The sequence below is a fragment of the Dendronephthya gigantea genome, unplaced genomic scaffold (assembly GCF_004324835.1).
Source record: "Dendronephthya gigantea isolate DGI-Jeju-01 unplaced genomic scaffold, DenGig_1.0 000136F, whole genome shotgun sequence".
Classification (NCBI taxonomy): Eukaryota; Metazoa; Cnidaria; class Anthozoa; order Malacalcyonacea; family Nephtheidae; genus Dendronephthya; species Dendronephthya gigantea.
This window is the reverse complement of record NW_021163146.1, coordinates 249,112-270,471: the sequence shown is the minus strand read 5'-3', so window position 1 is coordinate 270,471 and position 21,360 is coordinate 249,112. Positions and strand designations below refer to the sequence as shown.

Below are 21,360 nucleotides of genomic sequence, written 5' to 3'. Positions count from 1 at the left end.
ATTCACGGTGCCTAATGCCAAACTAAAGTAAATATATTCCATTTAAGGCATGCTGATCGATAGCTGCTCTAGCTGATGTCGAGCGAAACACATCGTGAGAATTTCAGCTCTAGCAATTCAGCATATCCTCTCTTGAATATGTATGAAACCGCCCCTTAATTTTCAAATCAAAGTCGGAGCTAGCAGTCTTGGAATTTGATGCACAGGAAAATCTTCCTTGTGATTACCCTATATAGATTCATCCAATATAGAGGAATATAGCGTTGTTAATGTTAACATTGCTTTTTACTTACCTCAAATACTTATTACTGTGTTTTTTTCGTTGCTTCAACTTTGGACCGCTACGGAGCTGCTGATTGTGAAAGTGATAAAATCACAAAATGAAAGTTTTTTTCAGAACGATGCATGTCTGCGCTCGTGATTAAAGCGAAAGCAGGTTAGGTTCATAAATAATATAATAATAGTATTCCGTGTTCGCGCAGTATAAACGAACACAGCTGTGTTCTAGGTGTCCCTTGGGGATAAACGCTGAAATTTATCACAAATAATAAAAACTCAAAATCGACATTTCTCCTTTAATAACCGTTCATCTACGCCTCCATTGACATCGCATTTACGCTGGAACTGGGGGGGGGAGGGGGGGAAAGGGATATGCCTCGTGGACATACACAGGAGCAGGTCGCATGGACAAGCTTTGGAAAAGCTCGCTCAAACTCAACCTCATTGAGTGTGACATTTGAAAGTCCCTTTCTAATCAATTGGAGGGCTTAGAGCAAAACACTGAAAATAAAGTCCGACGTGATTGGCACTTTTCACACAATGAGTCAGTTTGATTGTTTGAAGTCGCCTGGGGACAGTTCCACTATACAGTATTTATATGAAGTATTTAACTCGCTACCTCTTAACGCAGGCTCGCAGTGGGAAGAATTTCAACTTTGATTTCTGATTCGGAATTCAAATTCCAGAATTTTTAGAAATAATGGGTGGTTGATGAGAATATTGCCTCTGACTTTCTGGATTACCTGGAAGTTATAAACCATCAAATTAAATGTTGAATTGAAGAGATTTTAATGCAAATACGATGATGCATTCTCAAGATGACGGGGTGATCGCGACCAACGACGATGCATCGATTTGCAAAAGGTACAGTTGAAATATTGGAAATAATTTTCATAAAGTTGTACACAAATCACTTATTAGCCCCATTGTCTTTTTACAAAGGTAATAAAGAACCATCTTTAGTATAACAGACTTTCATCTGCATGTGTGCAACTAAAATGCTGAGCCATTTTATGAAAGCCATTTTATGGAAGCTCTTATTAGTAATAATGGTACAATAATTTATGGAATATCAGACCAATAGTGCATTATGTTAAAGATCTGTTATACGATCAATTTTAGTTTATGGATAGAACTACTCGGCATAAAAATAGTGTTTAATCTTGTTCGGTGGAATAGGCCGTGGGATGAGCATCGAAAAGATGCAATTCCGTTGCACCCTTCGTGGAACTACGTAATTTTTACATGAATCAATAGAAAAAAACTTACTTTATCAGAATCCGTTGCTCCCCAAGTGAGACAGGTGCACAATTGGGAAAAAAATCCCTCCAAAGTCTGTTATTTTGGCGCTTCGAAATATTCGAACCGCCATTGTTTTAATAGCAAATACGCATGCGCATTTCAGCCAAAGTCGCACTGCGCAAGCTCAAACAGAAAAAATGGATTTTCCCTTTGCGTTTTCCCCGATTTCCCGTGTGAAAACAACAAAATAAAATCATGAAATAAAGATTAAACCTTGTAATATTAACAAATAAATACACACACATCAAATATTGTTTAAAACACATTGTACATTTTGCTTGCTCATGTGCTAAATCTCCTCAATTCATTGGCTATTGTTTCAAAATACCGTTTTATAAAAATTGCGTCAAGTAAAAAACCCACCTGTATCAAACAGGATGGAGAATATATAAATATACATGCAACTCACACAATCAAGGGACAAGTTAAATATTTCGCTTAACTACAGCCTTCACATCACTAACATCACTAACAAAGCCTGGCGGAATAGCAGAATCCTTGGATGTATTCATCTGTGCAAGGGCAGTCTCATGGCACAATACAAATGAGTGTGACATGCAATGTCCAAAGCCACTCAATAGAAAAATTACTGAGACTGAACCTGTCAGTTGTCTAAGTGTCATGGCAAGTGCTATGCTCTTAGGCGTAGGATTCCTTCCCCCAGATGCTAAATTCACAAGGTCTTGTACAATTGATGTTACTTTGGCACTGTTCTTGCCCTCAATTGGCACGTACTCACTTAAAGTTGGCTCTGAAGAGAATCCACAAATCCCAGCCAATACATTAAAAAGTTCACATGGAACCAATTTTTGCACATTATCCATTGTCAAATCAGATGCCAATGGTGGCTAAGGAAGATTTAGTTTTGGTATTTCTTGGACCTTTTGGCAAAGAATCAATGCAGTATTGTATAGAATTTGTAACTTATTGACTTTAGAATTCCCCTCAGTTTCTGTGTTGGAATTCAGATCATCATCATCAATGGTATAGCTTTCTTCATCAAAGTCTTCATTGTTGTTTTCTGACTTGTTTGACATATGTTCCTCAACGAATTTGGAAGAATCCAAATTTTTCACATTTACAATCTCACTAACATTTCTCATTTTCGGTACATAGAACACAAGTTGGGGATAACTTTTCATCAGTCGTTACTTGGATGAAGCTCTATATTTGGATGCATCCACATTCTCTGTGGCCTTAGCAATGATAACAAATTTCTCCAGCAAATCGTTCATACACCTTATTTGCTTAATTGCAATGACCTCAGTCTCGATTACTTTCTTACAGAAGACATCATAAGACTTCTCGTACACTGATGTAGATATTTCAGTCTCCAATTGCTTTTTTGCCTCTCTGGTGAGAAATTTTGTATAATTGTAGTACCAAACTTTGTGATAGATGACTTCCAGTGCTGCACAGTCTTTCCCCCTGATTTGCATGAGTATTCATCATTCCTTTCCTCGGCAGCTGTACGTAGAAGACCAGCATCAATTGTTTCTACCAACATGAGTGGGGTTCTTCTTCTCTTCTTAGTTACCTAGTGTGAACAAGATATTTTAAAACCAAACTCAAGAATGTTGTGCTACTAGTGCACATTGCACTAGTATAACTATATCTATCAAAATGACCATACCTTGTCTAGTGAGAACCAAGAGGCGTCTCTTCCACCAACAATACATATCTCTGGAAGTACGTGCTCGTTTCTTTTAGGCAGGGTCTTATAAACGTCTGCGACTGATTGGCGTGTAATTTTTTGCCTTGGTTTCATTGGTTCCACTTCTACATGTAGTTCTTCGGTAGAAGTTACAGTTTTAGAGCTTTCTTCTTTCCGCTGTTGTCTACGGATCTTCTCTTCATCACAAAATCTCTTCCAGTATTTCGTATGATGGTATCATTCTAAGTTAATGCTGTCAGGGTTCTTTTCCATGTATGAATTGACAGATCCGTCATCGATGTTCGCGTACGATTTCTTAGCTATTTCAGCTTGTTGACATCTAAGTTTGGCCCATTTAGACCTACACTCAAGAAATTTCTTAAGCCTTTGGCGTGTAACTTTGCAAAGTTGCTCCGTAACACCATCAAAATGAATAAAACATGAGGATATTCGAGTTTTATAAATATCTTCAGCCATTATTGTTTTGCATAACTAAACGTGTTTTCACTTCGAAGCATGTGCGTACTTATGCGCGTGCGCAGTGCGAGTTTGCCTGACAAACGCATGCGTATTTGCTACTAAAACAATGGTGGTTCGAATATTTCTAAACGCGAAATTAGCAAACTTTGGAGGGTTTGTTTTCCCAATTGTGCAACTGTTTTGCTTGGGGAACAACTGATTCTGATAAGTGAATTTTTATCTATTGATTCATGTGAAAATTATGTAGTTCCACGAGGGGTGCAACGGAATCCATTTTCTAAGCATCTTTGTGATGCTCATCCCACGGCCTAGAAGTCCAATTCATCAATTCATGCATTAAGTAACAAAAAACAAGGTAGTTCTGTATGGCATTCACTGTTAAGAGTTGGGCTGTCCAGGTATTCTTCATGGTTGCTCCGTAATAATTATGATTTCTTCGCAACTGATTTTTCTCATTTCAACTTTATAAGCAAATGCTTTTGGTGTCCGAAATATTCAGAGTCTTAGGTGCATTCCTTATAGCCTATGTTATTGATCTTTGGTGTGGAGTTAGTCAAACACAATTGAAATAGATTTATACTAAAATTCAGGGTGTCTTTGGCGTACAATGCACTATGACATGGAATAGACCTCTGCAATTAACATTACGACATCATTTTTCATTAGGCTAACAGTTGACAATCTACAGCCGGTTTTTGCCTGTAAATTCTTTGTGAAGTAATATGCTGATGTATTATTATATATTATATCATACTGTACTGTTTTTTAAAGAAAATATGCTGATTTTAGATAATTACATCCAGCATTTTGCGAAGAGTGCCGAAAAAAAGGCTCCAGAAATAAAGAGAGGTTAGTTACATTAAACTGTTATATAATTAGCATGTTCATATGTAGTGTTGTGCAATTCAGAGGGGTTCAAGCATTGCCGAATGTTATACAAGCTCACAAATCTGCACTGCATGTACCCAGAGAAATTATAAGTTCTGCTCAAGGTTTACCTGGTGTATTTGAGATTTTCACATCTAATTATTCAATTCCTTGTAAACTTTGTGTTTAGTCTTACCCCCCAATACTAGAAGTAATAAATACAAGACAATTTGAAATGGACCTGTTATTACATTCACAATTTTTGGGTGTGAAAGTTGGGATGTTCATCTTGTTTTTTGGAGTGGTGTACTGTATGTAAATTTTCCTTAACTCGTCACAGAGACAAATTAAACTCTATTACATATTCCAAACATTTTAAGTATTGTGGCTGACAACAACTAAATGGAAACTCTAGGGCTCGGTCATTAACTGTTATTAACAAGTAGTTTGGATTAGCTTGACCTGACTTGTTGACAGTATAATTATTGGTTTATTGTGTATGCAACAAATGGAACTAAGGGCTTGTTCACATGAGACAGGTCAGCCCAGTTTAGCTGGGCTAGCTCGGCAGTGCCAAGATCAAACTTCACATGTTATTTCAGTAAATTTGTAAAATTGCATTCAATGGAACTGGGTGAAGTGAGTTCTTGCCTTTAACTAGCTCATATGAAAACATATCAAGCAGGCCAGAAAAAGCAAGCCAGCCCTGGCCAGCTAAACCAGGCTGGCCCGTCTCATACAAAAAGGCCCTTACGTATAAATTACTGAGGAATTAAGCGGCATATTAATACCCAAATACATAGGTCCCGGGTGTGTTCACCACAGTTCAGACTAAATCGTTTTATAACATGAGGTGGTGAATATTTTGGCTTCTCTTCATAGGTGAACATTTTGGCTTCTCTTCTTAATGCAGTTTCTTGAACTGACGAAAAATGTGTGTCAAGTTATAAATCTTGGGTCTGGTTTTGATACTCGTTATTGGCAGTTAAAGGTAGTTAACAAGTTTAATGTTTAATATATGATACTACTATCAGTGTCTGAATTGCAGTAAAAACATTGCTACTGTAATTCACAAATGACTTTTTCATGTTTTGAGGAAGCTTGCCAAAGTCCAAAGACGTTTTATGAAGTTGATTTTGGTGCAGTTATAAGCAGAAAATGTATGGCTATAAGGTATAATTATTTTTTTAATAGATATAATTTCAATAGAGGGAGCCTTTCTCAGTCACAAAAAGCGACACCGACTGTCTTGATTTTTTCAAGATATATTAATCCGAAATTGCTTAGTTTATCCTGAAAAATTGCATTTTTCATTGTTAAAACAAAAAATCTGGAAATGGTGTTCATTCATTTTCTAATGCTGCAAAGCCAAAGGTGATGCCTTTCGATCATATTCAAACTTACATACAACCACCTTCGTTTAATTGACAATCCTCATGATAAATTATTATGTCAATTGTCAAACAGGACGTAGACTCGTAGTTCTGTGATTACACTTTGATTATCTTTCGCACGATTAGAATTCATTTAATTCCCAAAGGTAACATGATTTATGTTTTAAATTAATAACAATAATATTGCTTACCCATATCCTTGAGCCCTGGTCAAACGAGAATGATAGTTGATGAGAGTTGATGTGAGTTGCAACTCTCGCTTGCGTTTGACCGCGAACTCTCACAAGTTCTCGTGCACTCTCATCAACTCTCATCGACTTTGAACTGGTTCAAATTTTGATGAGAGTTGATGAGACTTGATGAGAGTTTGGGCGCGTTTGATCGGTCATGAAAGTTGATGAAAGTTGCAAAAGCGCCAGCGGTTTGCATTTGGTAGCAGACTAGACTCCGACTAGTGACAGAACAATAGTTCAAAATGTTTGGAAAACTCTTGTGCGAACTCTCGCTTCTCAACTCTCATCAACTCTCATTCTCGTTTGACTATAGGGCTTTACACTTTGTATTCATACACATTTATACAAAACAATTATTTTGCAATTGGTGTTTTTTGACTTGGAAAACAATGCAGGAAATGAATAATGATAATAACATAAAATTTTTATAGCATGACTAAATCGTCAGGCTGGTTGCTGCTATACATTGCCATCGGTATTATTAGCTCCAAATTATTGACAATAAAGAATGCATTTCCAAATCACCTGTATATTGCTATTTGCGAAGAATAGTTCGCTTTATACTGTTTTATCATGGCATTTAATATTTTGAAAAGATAAAATTATAATAAAAGTTCTCTTTAATTTTCAGGTTCAAACAGCAAGGTTTGCATTTTAACTTATTAATTTTACCTATTTTATATGAACAACTTCATTAATTTCACGTATTTAAAGTCTGCTTTAGTAGTCTGTCTATTTATTTACGTTTTATACAAACTTATAATATAAGTATGATATAACGAGCAATTTGATTGGCTACCGCGCGTGCATTGTGAGGCAATAATGCACGCTTCTGGCTTTTGAAGTTTTTTTTGCTAAGCAACATCTTAAATAACATGTAAATAACATGTAAGGAGAATTTCAGTATTGATCAAATAAATAAATTTTGTTGTTGCCCTATAATTTCTTCTTATATTATAAAAGCTCTCGGCTACGCCTCGTGTTTTACAAGCTTCTCTCGTATTCTCCCAACATTTCCCCATCGTGCATTATTACACCATAAAGGCACGCGACTCGTTTTTTAATTCTAAATTAAACAATGAATGAGTGTTATGTGACCAAAAATAGTCGAGTTTTATTATCCAAATATTTTGCTATAGCTCGCAAGGGTTTTAATTTTGATACTGAATAATTTTTCAAATTTGACTGCACAGAACTTTGAGCGGAGTACATAACTTTGTACTGTTTCTTGTTTTAATTAACGCATTGATTTTCTCCGCAGTGCGTGACAAGCCGTAAGTTTGCGTTGTGAATTTTCGATATTAAGTATGTTTATATAATATATACAAACTATCCTCAAGGGCATCGTTAACTTTTCAAAACATAGTTAAAAATTGCGTCTTGAGCTTTACAGGAGTGAGAAAACATTAAAATCAACAAATACCAAGGTTTTCAACCGTTATCCACTTAGAAAGGGCCCGCCGATGCTTGTAAACTTTCAATATGCTTTTTTTTTCATTTGGGCAGCAACAGAGAATAATTTTGCTTCGGGAAACGTGTCGATGCCAAGTTTCGATCCTAGCCAAGATTAGCCATCTCCATTTTCAACTGCAACCGGTATTTTGACTCAAAGGGACCTTTTATACTAAGAGCACCTTTTTTGTTGAATTATTCTGAATTTTTTCCTTGTTTTATTGCACTTTTTCCAATATTTTAGATCAAAATACTGTCAATTTTTGTAAATACGAGTCCACAGTCTTGTTCAAAATCAATAATAGCGGTCAACTATTTCGAGATACTTCATGCTATTTCTCTGTTTAACAACCCCACGCAAGCTCCACGCAAGTTAACTAAGTGATTAGTTAATCATCCCAACAAACTACGTTTTGTGCAATGCAGTTAAGTCGCGTAGTTAACTAATCATAGTTAAGAATTTAACTACAGTGATTAGCGCTAATCATAGTTAAAGTTAACTACGTTTTTATGCAACCGGCCCCAGGCCTTCTCGTTGTTATTTTATAAGATAATTACTTAATGGTTTCCGTGTTTTAATCCCCTGATCCAAACACGCCGGAATGCGCGCTGCGAGAGTTAAAAATAGCGCGCGGAACACGAGCCGAACATTTACTATAACTATACATACTATATGTTCGAAAAACTTTAGCAAAGTTTTAGATTTACATGAGTAAGCAAATAGTTATATTCAGGACAGGCTTCTTACATGCTTGAGTAACCAAATAGATATCCACACCTTATCCCACAAATGCCTAACAAAGTGTCGATCACAAACCATGGTAGCATGTGCTACAACGCACTGTATTGCGTAGGGGAAATGACTTGCAGTTTTAGTTCTTTCCCTAGCCAAGCGTATAAAGTCTGAGCACAGATAGACAATAGGGATACACAACAATAAGGACACACTGTCGTTTTATGTTTACATTTACTTTAATTAGTTAGTTAGTTTACCTGAGCAACCAGGCGTCTTTCGCCACTTCTCCCAATAAGTGGAAACAAAGAGCATCGTCTATGATGTATTGCTCCAGTTCCAATCTCTCTCAAAGGTCTGCGAACTCCGAAGTTCAATCCTTGGGAACCATCGCGTTTAATAGCAACAAGCACAAATTTTCTAGAATCCATTATAAAAACAATTTAAGTCAGTATAAATTTCTTTTGATCGGGAAATTCAATTCGGTTTTACCTTTAGGCCTGGTTTGCATCACTTCTTACTAATCGGAGAGCTATCGTATTATTTTTCGAATAATAAGCATAGTTTATAGCAAAATAGTGAACTCAAAAAAGGGAAAACACCAATTTTTAGTTCAAGGTAAAGCACCAAAAGCAGCCTTACAGGGTACTGGTTCATACTTGTCCTGAGAATCGGAGATTCTTTTTGTCTGAGTTTCTAGTGTGCAATGTGCTTTGTCAGCCGGATGATAATACAATGCATCCCTGATTATAGAAGCCAGTGTGGACGATGTATAATGTGAAATGGTCTTCGTTTGATGGCTTTGATCTTTTTAAATTGTACGTGGTCGGTTTTCCACTACGCCAGAGTTTTTGATCGAACGAGGTTTTTAACCTAATTTTTAAATTGTGAGAATTCAACCGTATTTTCAATCAATGCTACATGGGTTATGATTGGGTGAAGTGATTTTATATGAAAACTCTTTCGTGTCCCAACACAGTAGGTTTGATTAGTACCAACTTTCAAACGAGTGTTGGTAGCTGTTTCACTAAAATAAACATTGGCTAGCAAATGTTAATCAGGTGTCTATATATAGCTATATTCTAACTAAGTACACTTCTGTTTCATCCCCGATCTGAAGTTTTAATTTCGCTCGGATATATTTAAACATAACAAAGGTAATTCTAACGGAACAATTTCAATTCAAAAGCCATCTAAATTCTATGTCACGCACGTTGGATTTCCCATTGGTTATGCGCACGCGCAAAATTTGGACTAGTAAAACCTGGTAATCAGATGCAATTTCATGATTGGTTAAGAAGAAAAGTTTTTATTTCCCTCCAACATTTAATTTTTTGTAAGAACGGTATTTTTGTAAATTATTGGAGATAAAATATTTCAGTATATTTAAAATCTGAAGAATACATAGACATAGTTCAAAAATAAGCCTAGCCTTCTCACTGAAAGGAAGCAAAAATAAGCAAAAAAATTTTCGACGCAACAAATAAAACATTTTCACTGCCTTTTCCTGTGAATTCTTACCTTATCGTGAGTCTTTGAGTCTTGAGTCTTTTTCCCTACATGCGGCCTCAATTAAATAAGACTAATTCAAAAAATTTCTAGCAGGATGCAAAAAATGAATTCGTAAAAAACTTAAAAAAAAATAAATAAATATTAATAATAATAATAAATATTTTTAAAATTTTACCCTCTCTGAAACCGTAGCCTTTTTAGCAAACGAACCATGCGAATAGCGGCACACAATAACTTCTGGTGCAAATCTGCGCTGTTCAACACACGATATAAAGAAAATAAATGGAAACCTACAATCATACCTAATTTTTTTTCCGTATGAAAAAAAAAACTAAGCAAATACCAGTAATAAATCAGTGGTTGATACATAGGATAAAAAACGAAGCTTTGAAGATAACTTGAAATATCAGTGGATAGAGGTGAAAATATTATTGTGCGTTCCTTGCGAGATTAAGATTACGTACACGTTGGCACGATCAAATCGCCACCAAATAGTTACTAGCCAGAGTAGAGATGTCACAAGTAGACCAGAAAGCAGAATTAAAAGAAGAAGATAGTTCTTTGGTAAGTTTGGAAGGCAGGATAGAACAAGCGATGCAAGGGAAAGAGGACGAAGGACAACGTGGAGAAGCACCGCAGAGATGGAAATGAAAGAAGGAGAAGCAAAAGCTAGGACCCACAATTTTATACAGTTTTTAAAAGAGTTATGTCCTTTACGGGAAAACGTAAAAATATATATCAGAATGAAAAGGTTGATGAAGTTACGCTCGTTACGTTCTTTACGCTCTTAATTTACATATGCTCTTCTAGATTAGTTGTTAACTTGTCAACCAGTCCTAACACATTGTACTCCTTCACGCGATTGAGAATTTCGTCTTTTATCACCAGGAATTAATGGGCTTCAACGTAATTGTTGGTGTTGTTTCCCCGTACAAGGAGGTCACTGCGGTATGCCAACGCCCATGACCCACTTATATCAATGACATTATTGAGATATTCATTGACATTAGGGTAAATTTCAAATAGGCTGTCCTGCAACAATTCATCCGTCTTTTCTCATACATCTTCACTTGAAGCATACACAATGGATTTCACTAATGCAAGTATTTGTGGTCGATGATCTTTGTGAATGCCATTTTTCTTCTCATGCAACCATCTCCATATTTGCTGCATAAGATGAAAAATGCATAGGAGAAGGCGACTTTCTGGCCACACTATATGCAGAGCATCCCTTAGTTCTGAACAGTTATCAGTCATAATAACCATAGGGCCAATATCATTACCGTCATAGAATGCACCATCACCCATACAATTCTTCTGGAAAGTAAACCCTTGCACAAGGGTTGAGGTTCTTTCGTCACTCACAATCAAAATTCCCATTGGCAAAGCACTTTAAAGCACCTCCATCTTAAAGGGACAACTTTTATTCTGGAATCTCTTTGCAGGTTTTTCTTCGAGTACTTTAGCAGTATCCTTTGTCCCATGATACCTTGTATTGTGATGACAATCGAATGTTTTATTTAGTTCATATCCACTTTTTGAAGTGAGACTTTTCGAAACAGAGAGTTTCAAAGTCTCATTTGTTTTCTTGTTGTACGAAGATATGAATTTTTCTAAGTTATCTTCCGGTAGAGCACAATAAAACACAGCTTTGAATTTATTTAGGGTACCATGAACAGCCAATGATCTTATGTTTTCTTGCTGGAGATGCAACAAATCAAAAACACAAGCCTTAATTCCTCTGTATCAGATAGTCCAGGATAACTGTTGTTCTGGTAGAAACAATGTGTTTCCGCCCACGATTGAAGAGGGAACCTTGCGCGTGTTAGGCGCACGTGATAACCGCTACACTACGGAAACAGCCAAAGATCATTCAGCAGAATAAGAATGGCAAAATTGTGTCTTCAAAAGAGGGAAAGAAAGCGAATTGTTTCCGCCCAGAATTGAACTGGGAACCTTGCGTGTGTAAAGCGCACGTGATAACCACTACACTACGAAAACTTTCTCGGGCGCGAAAAAGAATATTTCCCGTCTTAATTTGAATTGGCAAAATATCGAATACTGCGAATTTTAGTAAGATAACTTTAAAATTCTTTGCATTTCAGAAATTAAAATCAAAAATTGTTTTCTACGAGCCATAACGGTTACAGGTTTAGATAAATATATGGAAAGAAACACAGCGCACATAGCTGTTTCTGTACATGGTCAAACCGTTTACCTCGCGCCTCTATATAAAGAGCACTTGATAACCGCTAGACTAGAGAAATCGTATCGCCCCTTAAAAGTGTTTAAAGCAAAGCACTGGTTGAATCCGGTATATTTGTTATAGGTTTATTTTTCAGGAAATAATTTCATTAGTCATCTTTGAGCCTGAAATCTGCTGTGCGGTAACTTATGTTCCACCAACGTTTATCGTGCAAAAAACATTCAAAAGAGCAAAAGTGGTAAACTTAGCGTCTAATTGAGAGGAAAAAAGCCAAAAGTTCCCGCCCAGGATTGAACTGGGGACCTTGCGCGTGTGAAGCGCATGTGATAACCACTACACCACGGGAACTTTCACCTGGCTGAAGCAAAATTTGCCTTTCTAAATTTGAATTCGCAAAATATGAAAACCTCGTAATTTTAATTCAATAACTTTAGAAGACCTTAGGATTCAGAAATTAAAATAAAAAATATTTCTCTACAGGCCCTCGCATTCCAAGGTCTAATTAAAAAATATCGCACTAGAAAGCCAGCAAATTTTAATATATTACAGGAAGACCCGGTGTTTCACCAATTTTCGCATTGTTCATCTATTTATATGACAGGAAAAAGAAACACAGCGCGCTAATTGTTTGTTTCAGTTCCCTATGTCCCGAATTGGGGATCTCTGGTGTGTAGGGTGATCGTGATTACCGCTACACTACATGAATTGCGTAGCATCTTTGAAGTGTTCAAGGTAAAGAGCTGGTGTGATCCGGTATATTTATTAATTGTTTATATAAGGAAAACTATTTTTATTAGCCATCTTCATGTCTGAAATCTGCTGTGCGATAACACTTGACCACAAACGTTTATCCTGTGTTCAAAAAAGGAAAAGTAGAAGTAATGTGTTTCCACCCAGGATTAAACTACGACCTTGCGCGTGTTAGGCGCACGTGATAGCCGCTACACTACGGAAACACGTAATGAACATTCAGCAGAACAAGAATGGAAAAATTGTGTCTTTAAAGGATGGAAAGAAAGCGAATTGTTTCCACACAGAATTGAACTGCGGACTTTCGCATATTAGGCGCACGTGATAACCGCTACACTACGGAAACACCCAAAGATCATTCAGCAGAACAAGAATGGCAAATTTTTGTCATCAAAAGAGGGAAAGAAAGCGAAATGTTTTCGCCCAGGATTGAACTGGGGACCTTGCGCGTGTAAAGCGCACGTGATAACCACTACACTATGAAAAATGGAAATGCTCAAAAGTCATTCCATTATTCAAACAGGGCGAGCGTAGAGACTTAAATAATTATCGCCCAATTTCGATAATACCGGTTGTGGCGAAAGTTTTCGAACGAATTATTTTTGATCAAATTTACGGTTTTCTTACTGAGAACAATTTACTATGTAATAGCCAGTCTGGATTCGACGTTTGCATTCAACTGTTACTGCACTTCTAAAATCTACTAATAGCTGGGCCTACAATATTGACCAAGGACTGGTCAATGCTGTCGTTTTCCTAGATCTTAAGAAAGCCTTTGATACAGTTGACCATGGAATTTTGTTGTCAAAACTGTCAGCATATGGTCTTGGGGGTGCTGTGGCTAACTGGTTTAGGTCTTATTTAAGTAACCGCAGTCAAAAATGTTATGTCAATGGCCATCTTTCTACCAACCGTACGTTACTTTGTGGTATTCCACAGGGAACTATTTTGGGACCATTGCTATTTTTTTGTATAATATGACTTGCCAATTGTCTTGAGCACTCCCAGCACGAATGTATGCAGACGACACCAATTTAACATTTGCAAGCAATAAAATTGAAGATATAGATTATTACTTTAATCAAGATCTTGAAAATGTTAATAAATGGCTTATCGCCAATAGGCTTACATTGAATCAATCCAAAACTGAATTTATGCTAATTGGCTCACGACAAAGAATAGCTACTTTCCAATCAGACCCATGTTTTAAAATAGACGGAATTCCTATAGACAAGGTTTCACATACAAAATCTCTAGGAGTTCACCTTGATGAAAATCTATCTTGGAATATACAGATCAAGGAATTAACAAAAAAAATTGCTTCTGGTATTGGCGCTTTAAAACTCGTTCGTTCATTTGTCCCAGTTGCAACATTGTATTTAATTTTTAATTCCCTTGTCCAGCCATATTTCAATTATTGCTGTACAGTTTGGGACAATTGCAATAAAACCTTGGCAGATAAACTTCAAAAACTACAAAATCGCGCAGCGAGAGTTTTGACCTTTTCAAGCTATGACACTAATGCCGACATCTTACTCGATAGACTTGGCTGGAAAAAGTTATCTTCCCAACGCCAGTTTCAAAAGGCTGTCATGGTTTATAAATCACTCAATGGACTTGCTCCACAATACATGGGTTCCATGTTTGTAAACCGTGACAGTGTCAATCCTTATTCGTTGAGAAACACAAATAGTAAGCTGGCTGTTCCTAAGCCTCGCACAAACTATCTCAAGAATAGTTTTAGTTATAGTGGTGCGATGCTATGGAACAGCCTACCGATTGGGCTACGGCTAGCAAATAACCTATCAAATTTTAAAGCGGGCTGTTCCAAATTATTTTAATCTACATTCACATTTGTATTATATTATATTTCTTGTATATATTCCTTACACGGCTCTCATGAAAAGCAGGTATATTAATTATTAGTTTGATTTATCATTGTAAATATTTTTGTAGTCTTTTTTTGTAATTCATAATCTTGTCATTTGTCAGCATGAAAATCCTGATTGAGAATACCGTGTGTAAAAAAAAGTTTAATAAAGTTTAATAATAATAATAAAACTTTCCCATACCTGAAAAAGAATATTTTTCGTCTTAATGTCAATTAACGAAATATCGAATGCTGCGAATTTTAGTAAGCTAACTTTAAAATTCTTTACGTTTCAGAAATTAGAATCAAAAATTGTTTTCTACGAGCCATAACGGTTACAGGTTTAGATAAAATTATCGAAAGAAACACAGCGCACATAGCTGTTTCTGTACATGGTCAAACCGTTTACCTCGCGCCTCTAAATAGCACTTGTCAACCACTGGATAGAGAAATCGTGTCGCCCCTAAAAAGTGTTTAAAGCAAACCACTTGTTGAATCCGGTGTAATTATTTGTTATCGGTTTATCTTTCAGGAAATAATTTCATTAGCCATCTTCGAGTCTGAAATCTGCTGCATATGCCGTAACTTTTGTTTCACAAACGTTTATCGTGCAAAAAACATTCAAAAGAACAAAAGTAGCAAACTTAGTGTTTAATTGAGGGGAAAAAAGCGAAATTTCCCGCCCAGGATTGAACTTGGGGACCTTGGGCGTGTTAAGCGCACGTGATAACCGCTACACTACGGAAACACTGACTGTCCATGCCAGGACAACTTTGGATTCGGTACTTCCGGGTTCCGGGTGTACTTCCTAATACCCGGGCGGAATTAGTACCCTCGCACGGTGCTCGGCACCGGCTCGGGGATTATGTATTTCACAAGTTTTATTGGAATACAAAACGTCAATGCAAAATTTGCTGAGATGTCGTCATATCATTCGTTTTTAGTTCTGCATTCAAAGTTTAATAATGGTTTGATTCCCACTCCTTGTAGCGAACACTTGAGGAGGCTGCCTACTGTTTTAAGTGCGTATCAAAGTTTGGACTAAGACAGTGACCTATCTTCCTTATTACAGAAATAACTTTATAATGATCTTTTGAATCCTTTGGGAAAATCGTTTCTGAATCACCAGTGTACTTTTTTTCTTGAAGCCAAAAATTAGTTTCACAAAAACTACACTAGCGATACTTTTCAAATTTAGAAATTGAGTTTAACTTAATCGAATAACTATACTTAAACAATTCGAGATATGCGCACCGTGCATATGAGAGAGAAAATAGCACCGCAAAGTTTAGTTTTTCTTTCAGGGAAACCCTCAAGTCCACGCAAAAGTGAAATTATGACCGTAGAGGACATCGTAAAGTGTTTTCGAGCGCAATAAAGCGTGCGAACCATCGCAAACAAACAAAAATTCAGTTAATTTTGGTCGAAGAAAAATACGTTTAGGATGGCAAATGTGAGAAAACCTCTCACCCTTGGCTCGTTTTTTGAAATACTGTTCTCAAACTAGACCCTTGCGTTTGGGTACTTGGCAGTTTTCGCGTTGAATTGGCAACATTTTCTAAACATTTTTTATTTTTATTGTAAACGGAAAACCTCAAAATATTTTAACCCAACTTCCATTTCTCTTTGGCCGAATAGTTTAAAAGTTGTAACTGTTCATGCAGAAATTGTATGCGTTCATTTCAGAAGGTAAAACACTACAGCATTTGAAGTAAGTTTATGAGAAATTATCACTCATTAAACTCGTCGCTTTTTGAAAACATCATGTCAAGGATTATGAACATTAGAGATGAATATACTGTATACTGAAAATCAAAAACATACTAAAAGAAAGCTTGGAAAGTGCTTAATAACACATGAACAGTTTCAATCTTAGAGATATTCCATTATTACAGAAAAAAAAAGCATTTCTTCTGCCTAAAAGCAATCCGTTGGTTGCGAATCGTGAATATTTCACGCGCGCCTGATCTATATAAATATCGAATCAAACTGTACCAACTGTATAGGAAGCCTTGTTAAATGAATTAGAATATATAATTAGAATGCCATTATTTGCGCTTATGGGCTTTAAAAAGATATGGCAATAAAAAATGTTTCTGCTTTGTTTAAAAGAAATTTTTACTTCTTACAAAGCCTTTTTACAAAATTTATATATCTTTCATACTTCACAAGTTATTGACGATCAAAACATCGGCGACTGTAGAGATGTATCCGCCATCTTGTCATGATGAAATCAAATTACTTGACATCAAATGATCAAAAGCAGGGTTGAGGATTAAAAAATAACAAGTATAAAAGTTTACGCTCTAGTTTAGAACTCTTAAAATTCATTTGCTATAATTTCAGATACGTGCATGCTATTGTAATACCATAAAGCTATCACTTCGCTGGATCGTTAATTTGAAGTAACAAAGCGAATTTTCACCCAGCTTATGATCTAACGCATATCAGAGCAAGAATATGCATATCCAAAATGAAGAATAGAAGATAATTTCATTCGAAAATATCTTGAGAAGTAATAAAGATAACAAAAATCTGTAAACAAATTTTGTAAATATACATGACCTTTCTTTCAAAATAGTCTAAGATAATTTTATTGCTGTATCCCTTTAAGGTTTAAGGTTTTTGACAGACAATTAACCTTTTTAATTAAGTATATTCGCTCCTATATGAAACATTTTGTGTAAACGTGCCCTTCACTTAGAAACAAAGTGGTTATCTATTTCCACTTCCAACGCATAAATTTTACTCGCGTTAATAAATATCATTCCGAGTGAACAAACTAGCGTCAAAATAAAGTGACCAAACGTCATAGCCAAACTGGATAAAGTGTTGTATTTGTAGTGCGTGATAATTTGGAATGTTTATCCATTCACCATTAAAATTAGGCTACCCGTTGAATCTTCAGCACAACGACATTCGAAAAAATTATAGCAGAATCAATTGTGAAAAAAATAAAATATTTTCGATGAGCGTTTTAAAGAAAGATAATTGGCATCTTTGAAGTCAGCTCTTGAGATTAAGACGTTAGGCGCCGTCTATACGAGATAGCGGATTCGCTTGTCACGACATATCTTTTGCCTTTAAAAGGCAATAGTTAATTTAATAGCAAATGCTCATATTAGTTTGATGGATCTAATATCTTTGCCTTTAAAGGGCTTCTGAGAGCAAAATTATTTACCGCCTTTTTGATATCTTCAATAATATATATTTAAGAAATATTTTAATTGCAAACATGTTTCGACATATAACTATAAATTTATAAGTGTTTTCATCTTCGTGGCGTCCAATGTCGCGTCCTTTGTTAATACCATAAAGAAAATGAACAGCATGACCTGAAACAATTATATATCAAATAGCAAAGTTGAATGAATCAACCGGATTACATCAATTAAAATAGCTGCGACATGCATGCAGAGTTCTAAGAATGCTTTTATCCATGCATTCACCTGACAGTCAGCCAATAAATAATAAATGATATTTTTTATCTTTGTTCTTGAATTCCAATTGGCAATGTAAAATCTCGTTTTTGACGTTAGCTTTATCAGATCGCGTTTGAGTGTTCATTTGATATATCCAACAGAATTTCATGTAAGTACTTGTTTACTGCTGTATTTACTAATATTTAATGCAATACATTTTACTTAAAATTCTCATCATAGAAACTTCTGGCAATATAATATCATTGATTTTGTTATTATATTTACTAATCCACCCAAATTACATATATAACGAAACAGCTTTTTCTATCTAGTTTGATTCAAGTTACCATGAAGTCAGCAGTCATATTTGTCGCCTTTTTCTTGTTTTGATTGTGAACGCAGAGAACAATCGAAAATACATGAAGAGGTATGAAAATCTAGTCGGATTTTTGCTGTGTGCTGAGTTTAATTTTGCTTTATTGCTAATGCATGCATATACATTTCAAATTTCAGTTTGTGTTCAATAAGGCTATAAAGCACTTTGCCTACTAATTTTTGCCAGCCTTTAGCTACATCTATATTTGCAGAAAACTGCACAACGACATGTAAGGACGAGACTCCGTAATGTCAATATCAATATAAAAATCACAGTCGTAAAAATCATAGTCGTTCCAAACTTTGCCTTGTATAGCTCAGACGGTAGAGCATCGTTCTAGAAATGCGAAGGTCACGGGTTCGATTCCCAATAGAATTTTCTGCTTGCCCGTTTGGTTATACTTGTAGAAGAACATATAAAACACATATATATATATATATATATATATATATATATATATATATATATATATATATATATATATATATATATCTATTAGCAGATTGATATAATTAGCAGATTTCAGCAAACCAGCTAAAAGTTGAATTGTATTGCATGTCTATAGATCTCTTGAAATTTAGGAACAATGAGTAAAAAATAAGTACAATCTTTGGAAAGATCTGGAGAACAATGATTTGGCTGCCAGAGTGAATGCATGCATGGCTTGTATTGATTCCTTAAAATTTGTTAATTGATTTGTTGTTTTAATTATTTCGATTAATGCCGATTCATTTATTCTTCTTTATTCGTTCCCATTTGCGACTGAAATTGGGCTATAGGCAATGGAGATGTAGAATTTTCGATCTGCCGAAATGAATGGTATAAAAGTTCATTTCTATTAAGTTTTGAAGATGAAAACATATTTGATGATGGCCATGCACTGTGATAAATTCTGTAGATGAACAATCATGAAACTGGACTCAAGCGTATGCCCTGAATTGAAAAAATTACTTTAAATCATTTTGAAGAAACAAAACAACTGAATTGGCAAAGCCGCGGCACACACAAAAGCTCCATTAACTAAATCTATTCTTACACTTGTATTTATACAGATTTCTACAAAACAATTTTTGATACATTTTAGCGATTTAAAACCTGAACAGAAACCGGAGATCAAAAAAGAAGAATGTATTATTTTTTTGGTGGTGCAAATCATAATCCACATTATATCGATATTATTATCCTGCAAAAGCTGGGCGCAGCGTTGGACGAAGAGGCAGGCATTTTGGTCGTCGCTGATTGACTTAATGTTTAAGCATAACACAATTAAGGTCAGTGACGTAGGAAGCCCGACATTTAGTCATGCTATCCTAATATTTAGCATTTACTGTTCATTTACTTTGAAAACAATGCATTTCTAAGGAAATGAATAATGATATAATTAAAATTTGCATAGCATGACTAAATCGTCAGGCTGGTTGCTGCTATACATTGCCATCGGTGTTATTGGCTCAAAATTTTTGACAATAAAGACCGCATTTGCAAATCACCTGTATATTGCTATTTGCGAAGAATTGTTCACTTTATACTGTTTTATCATGGCATTCAATATTTTGTAAAGATAAAATTATAATAAAAGTTCTCTTTAATTTTTAGGTTCAAACAGCAAGTTTTACATTTTAACTCATTAATTTTACCTATTTTATATAATAACTTCATTAATTTCATGTATTTCAAGTCTGCTTTAGTAATCTGTCAATTTATTTACGTTTTATACAAACTTAAACAATAAATGAGTGTTATATGTGCCCCAAGAGTTTTATTGTCCAAATATTTTGCTATAGCTCGCCTGGTTTTAATTTTGATACTTAATAATTTTTCAAATTTGACTGCACAGATTTTGCAATTGAGCAGTGTGCATAACTTTGTACTGTTTCTCGTTTTAATTCAATTTATATCTCAGAGGGAAGCACTTATAGAGAAAATATATGCAGACCAGTTTTAACGCATTGATTTTCTCTGCAGTGCGTGACAAGCCATAAGTTCGCGTTGTGAATTTTCGATATTAAGTATGTTTATATACAAACCCGAACCATCAAATAGGTGTAAAATATTTAAACTTATTGACTGATCCCGGGAGAAAAATCATGTTCTGTTGACCCAAAACCACTAATGTGGTCGAGGTTCCACAAAATTGTTGTCGAGTGTTCACAAATAATTATGATGTTAAAGAGATCAGTCAATTAGTGTTTTATTATAGCAAGTTTCAAAGGAAACAAGTCAAACAACGGCTGAAAATACGCGACAAAACGTAGGCAAATGAATATAACTGGAACGCTACCTTCTGACAGGAAGTTGAAGCTAAGTCACCCCAGTCTTTACACGCAAAAACAAACACGGCCAAAACAATGTTTTTTTTTGTGATTTCGTAAACTTGATAAAAACTCCCCAAAAATAATTTTTAGGGAGTTAAATAACTGATTTTGTTAGTTCTTACAGCCGGCTGAGACATGTTGGTAGAATGCATTTTATCGACCTATTATTGGAAATGCGGAGTAAGACGGTTCTTTGCTGGGAAAAAGCGTAGAGCCTAGCGTGACAATGCAGGAATATTTGTTTTACTTTACAATTAATACAACTTTTTTGCCATCTAGTCACTTGAAATTAAATAAATATAAACTTATAATATTAAACAATGTCTACCAAGTGTATTTTGCGATGAAATTTTAGCTTTAGGATATCCGTTTCGTACAAATATTGTTGTCAAAATTGCACATCGCTATAAACTTGTTCCGTTTAAGAAAATTTGTTTCCAATCTGATCGGCAACTACAGTTGTAATTCGTAAAACAGCTCACCTGGTTGAATTTAAGAGTAAATTTATTATAATT

At 35.4% G+C, this 21,360-nt stretch overlaps 1 protein-coding gene, 1 long non-coding RNA gene and 4 other non-coding genes across 6 annotated transcripts; 2 read left to right on the top strand and 4 right to left on the bottom strand.

Moving 5' to 3' along the window:
• Nucleotides 1-1,081: 1,081 nt before the first annotated feature.
• LOC114536450 (leucine carboxyl methyltransferase 1-like) lies at nt 1,082-5,879 on the top strand. The gene is made up of 7 exons (XM_028557812.1): nt 1,082-1,143; nt 1,557-1,573; nt 4,487-4,564; nt 5,244-5,305; nt 5,496-5,573; nt 5,679-5,755; nt 5,846-5,879. The coding sequence occupies exons 1-7, from the start codon at nt 1,082-1,084 to the stop codon at nt 5,877-5,879; spliced, it is 408 nt and encodes a 135-aa protein (XP_028413613.1).
• A 5,955-nt stretch (nt 5,880-11,834) lies between these two features.
• Trnav-uac lies at nt 11,835-11,907 on the bottom strand. Its single transcript has one exon. It is a non-coding gene; the product is annotated as a tRNA-Val (tRNA).
• A 480-nt stretch (nt 11,908-12,387) lies between these two features.
• Nucleotides 12,388-12,460, bottom strand: Trnav-cac. The gene has a single exon. It is a non-coding gene; the product is annotated as a tRNA-Val (tRNA).
• A 676-nt stretch (nt 12,461-13,136) lies between these two features.
• Trnai-aau lies at nt 13,137-13,208 on the bottom strand. The gene has a single exon. It is a non-coding gene; the product is annotated as a tRNA-Ile (tRNA).
• Nucleotides 13,209-13,276: 68 nt separating this feature from the next.
• Nucleotides 13,277-13,349, bottom strand: Trnav-uac. Its single transcript has one exon. It is a non-coding gene; the product is annotated as a tRNA-Val (tRNA).
• Nucleotides 13,350-18,260: 4,911 nt separating this feature from the next.
• LOC114536436 lies at nt 18,261-20,266 on the top strand. The gene is made up of 4 exons (XR_003688445.1): nt 18,261-18,323; nt 18,487-18,581; nt 19,615-19,801; nt 20,127-20,266. It is a non-coding gene; the product is annotated as an uncharacterized LOC114536436 (long non-coding RNA).
• The last annotated feature ends 1,094 nt before the right edge of the window (nt 20,267-21,360 follow it).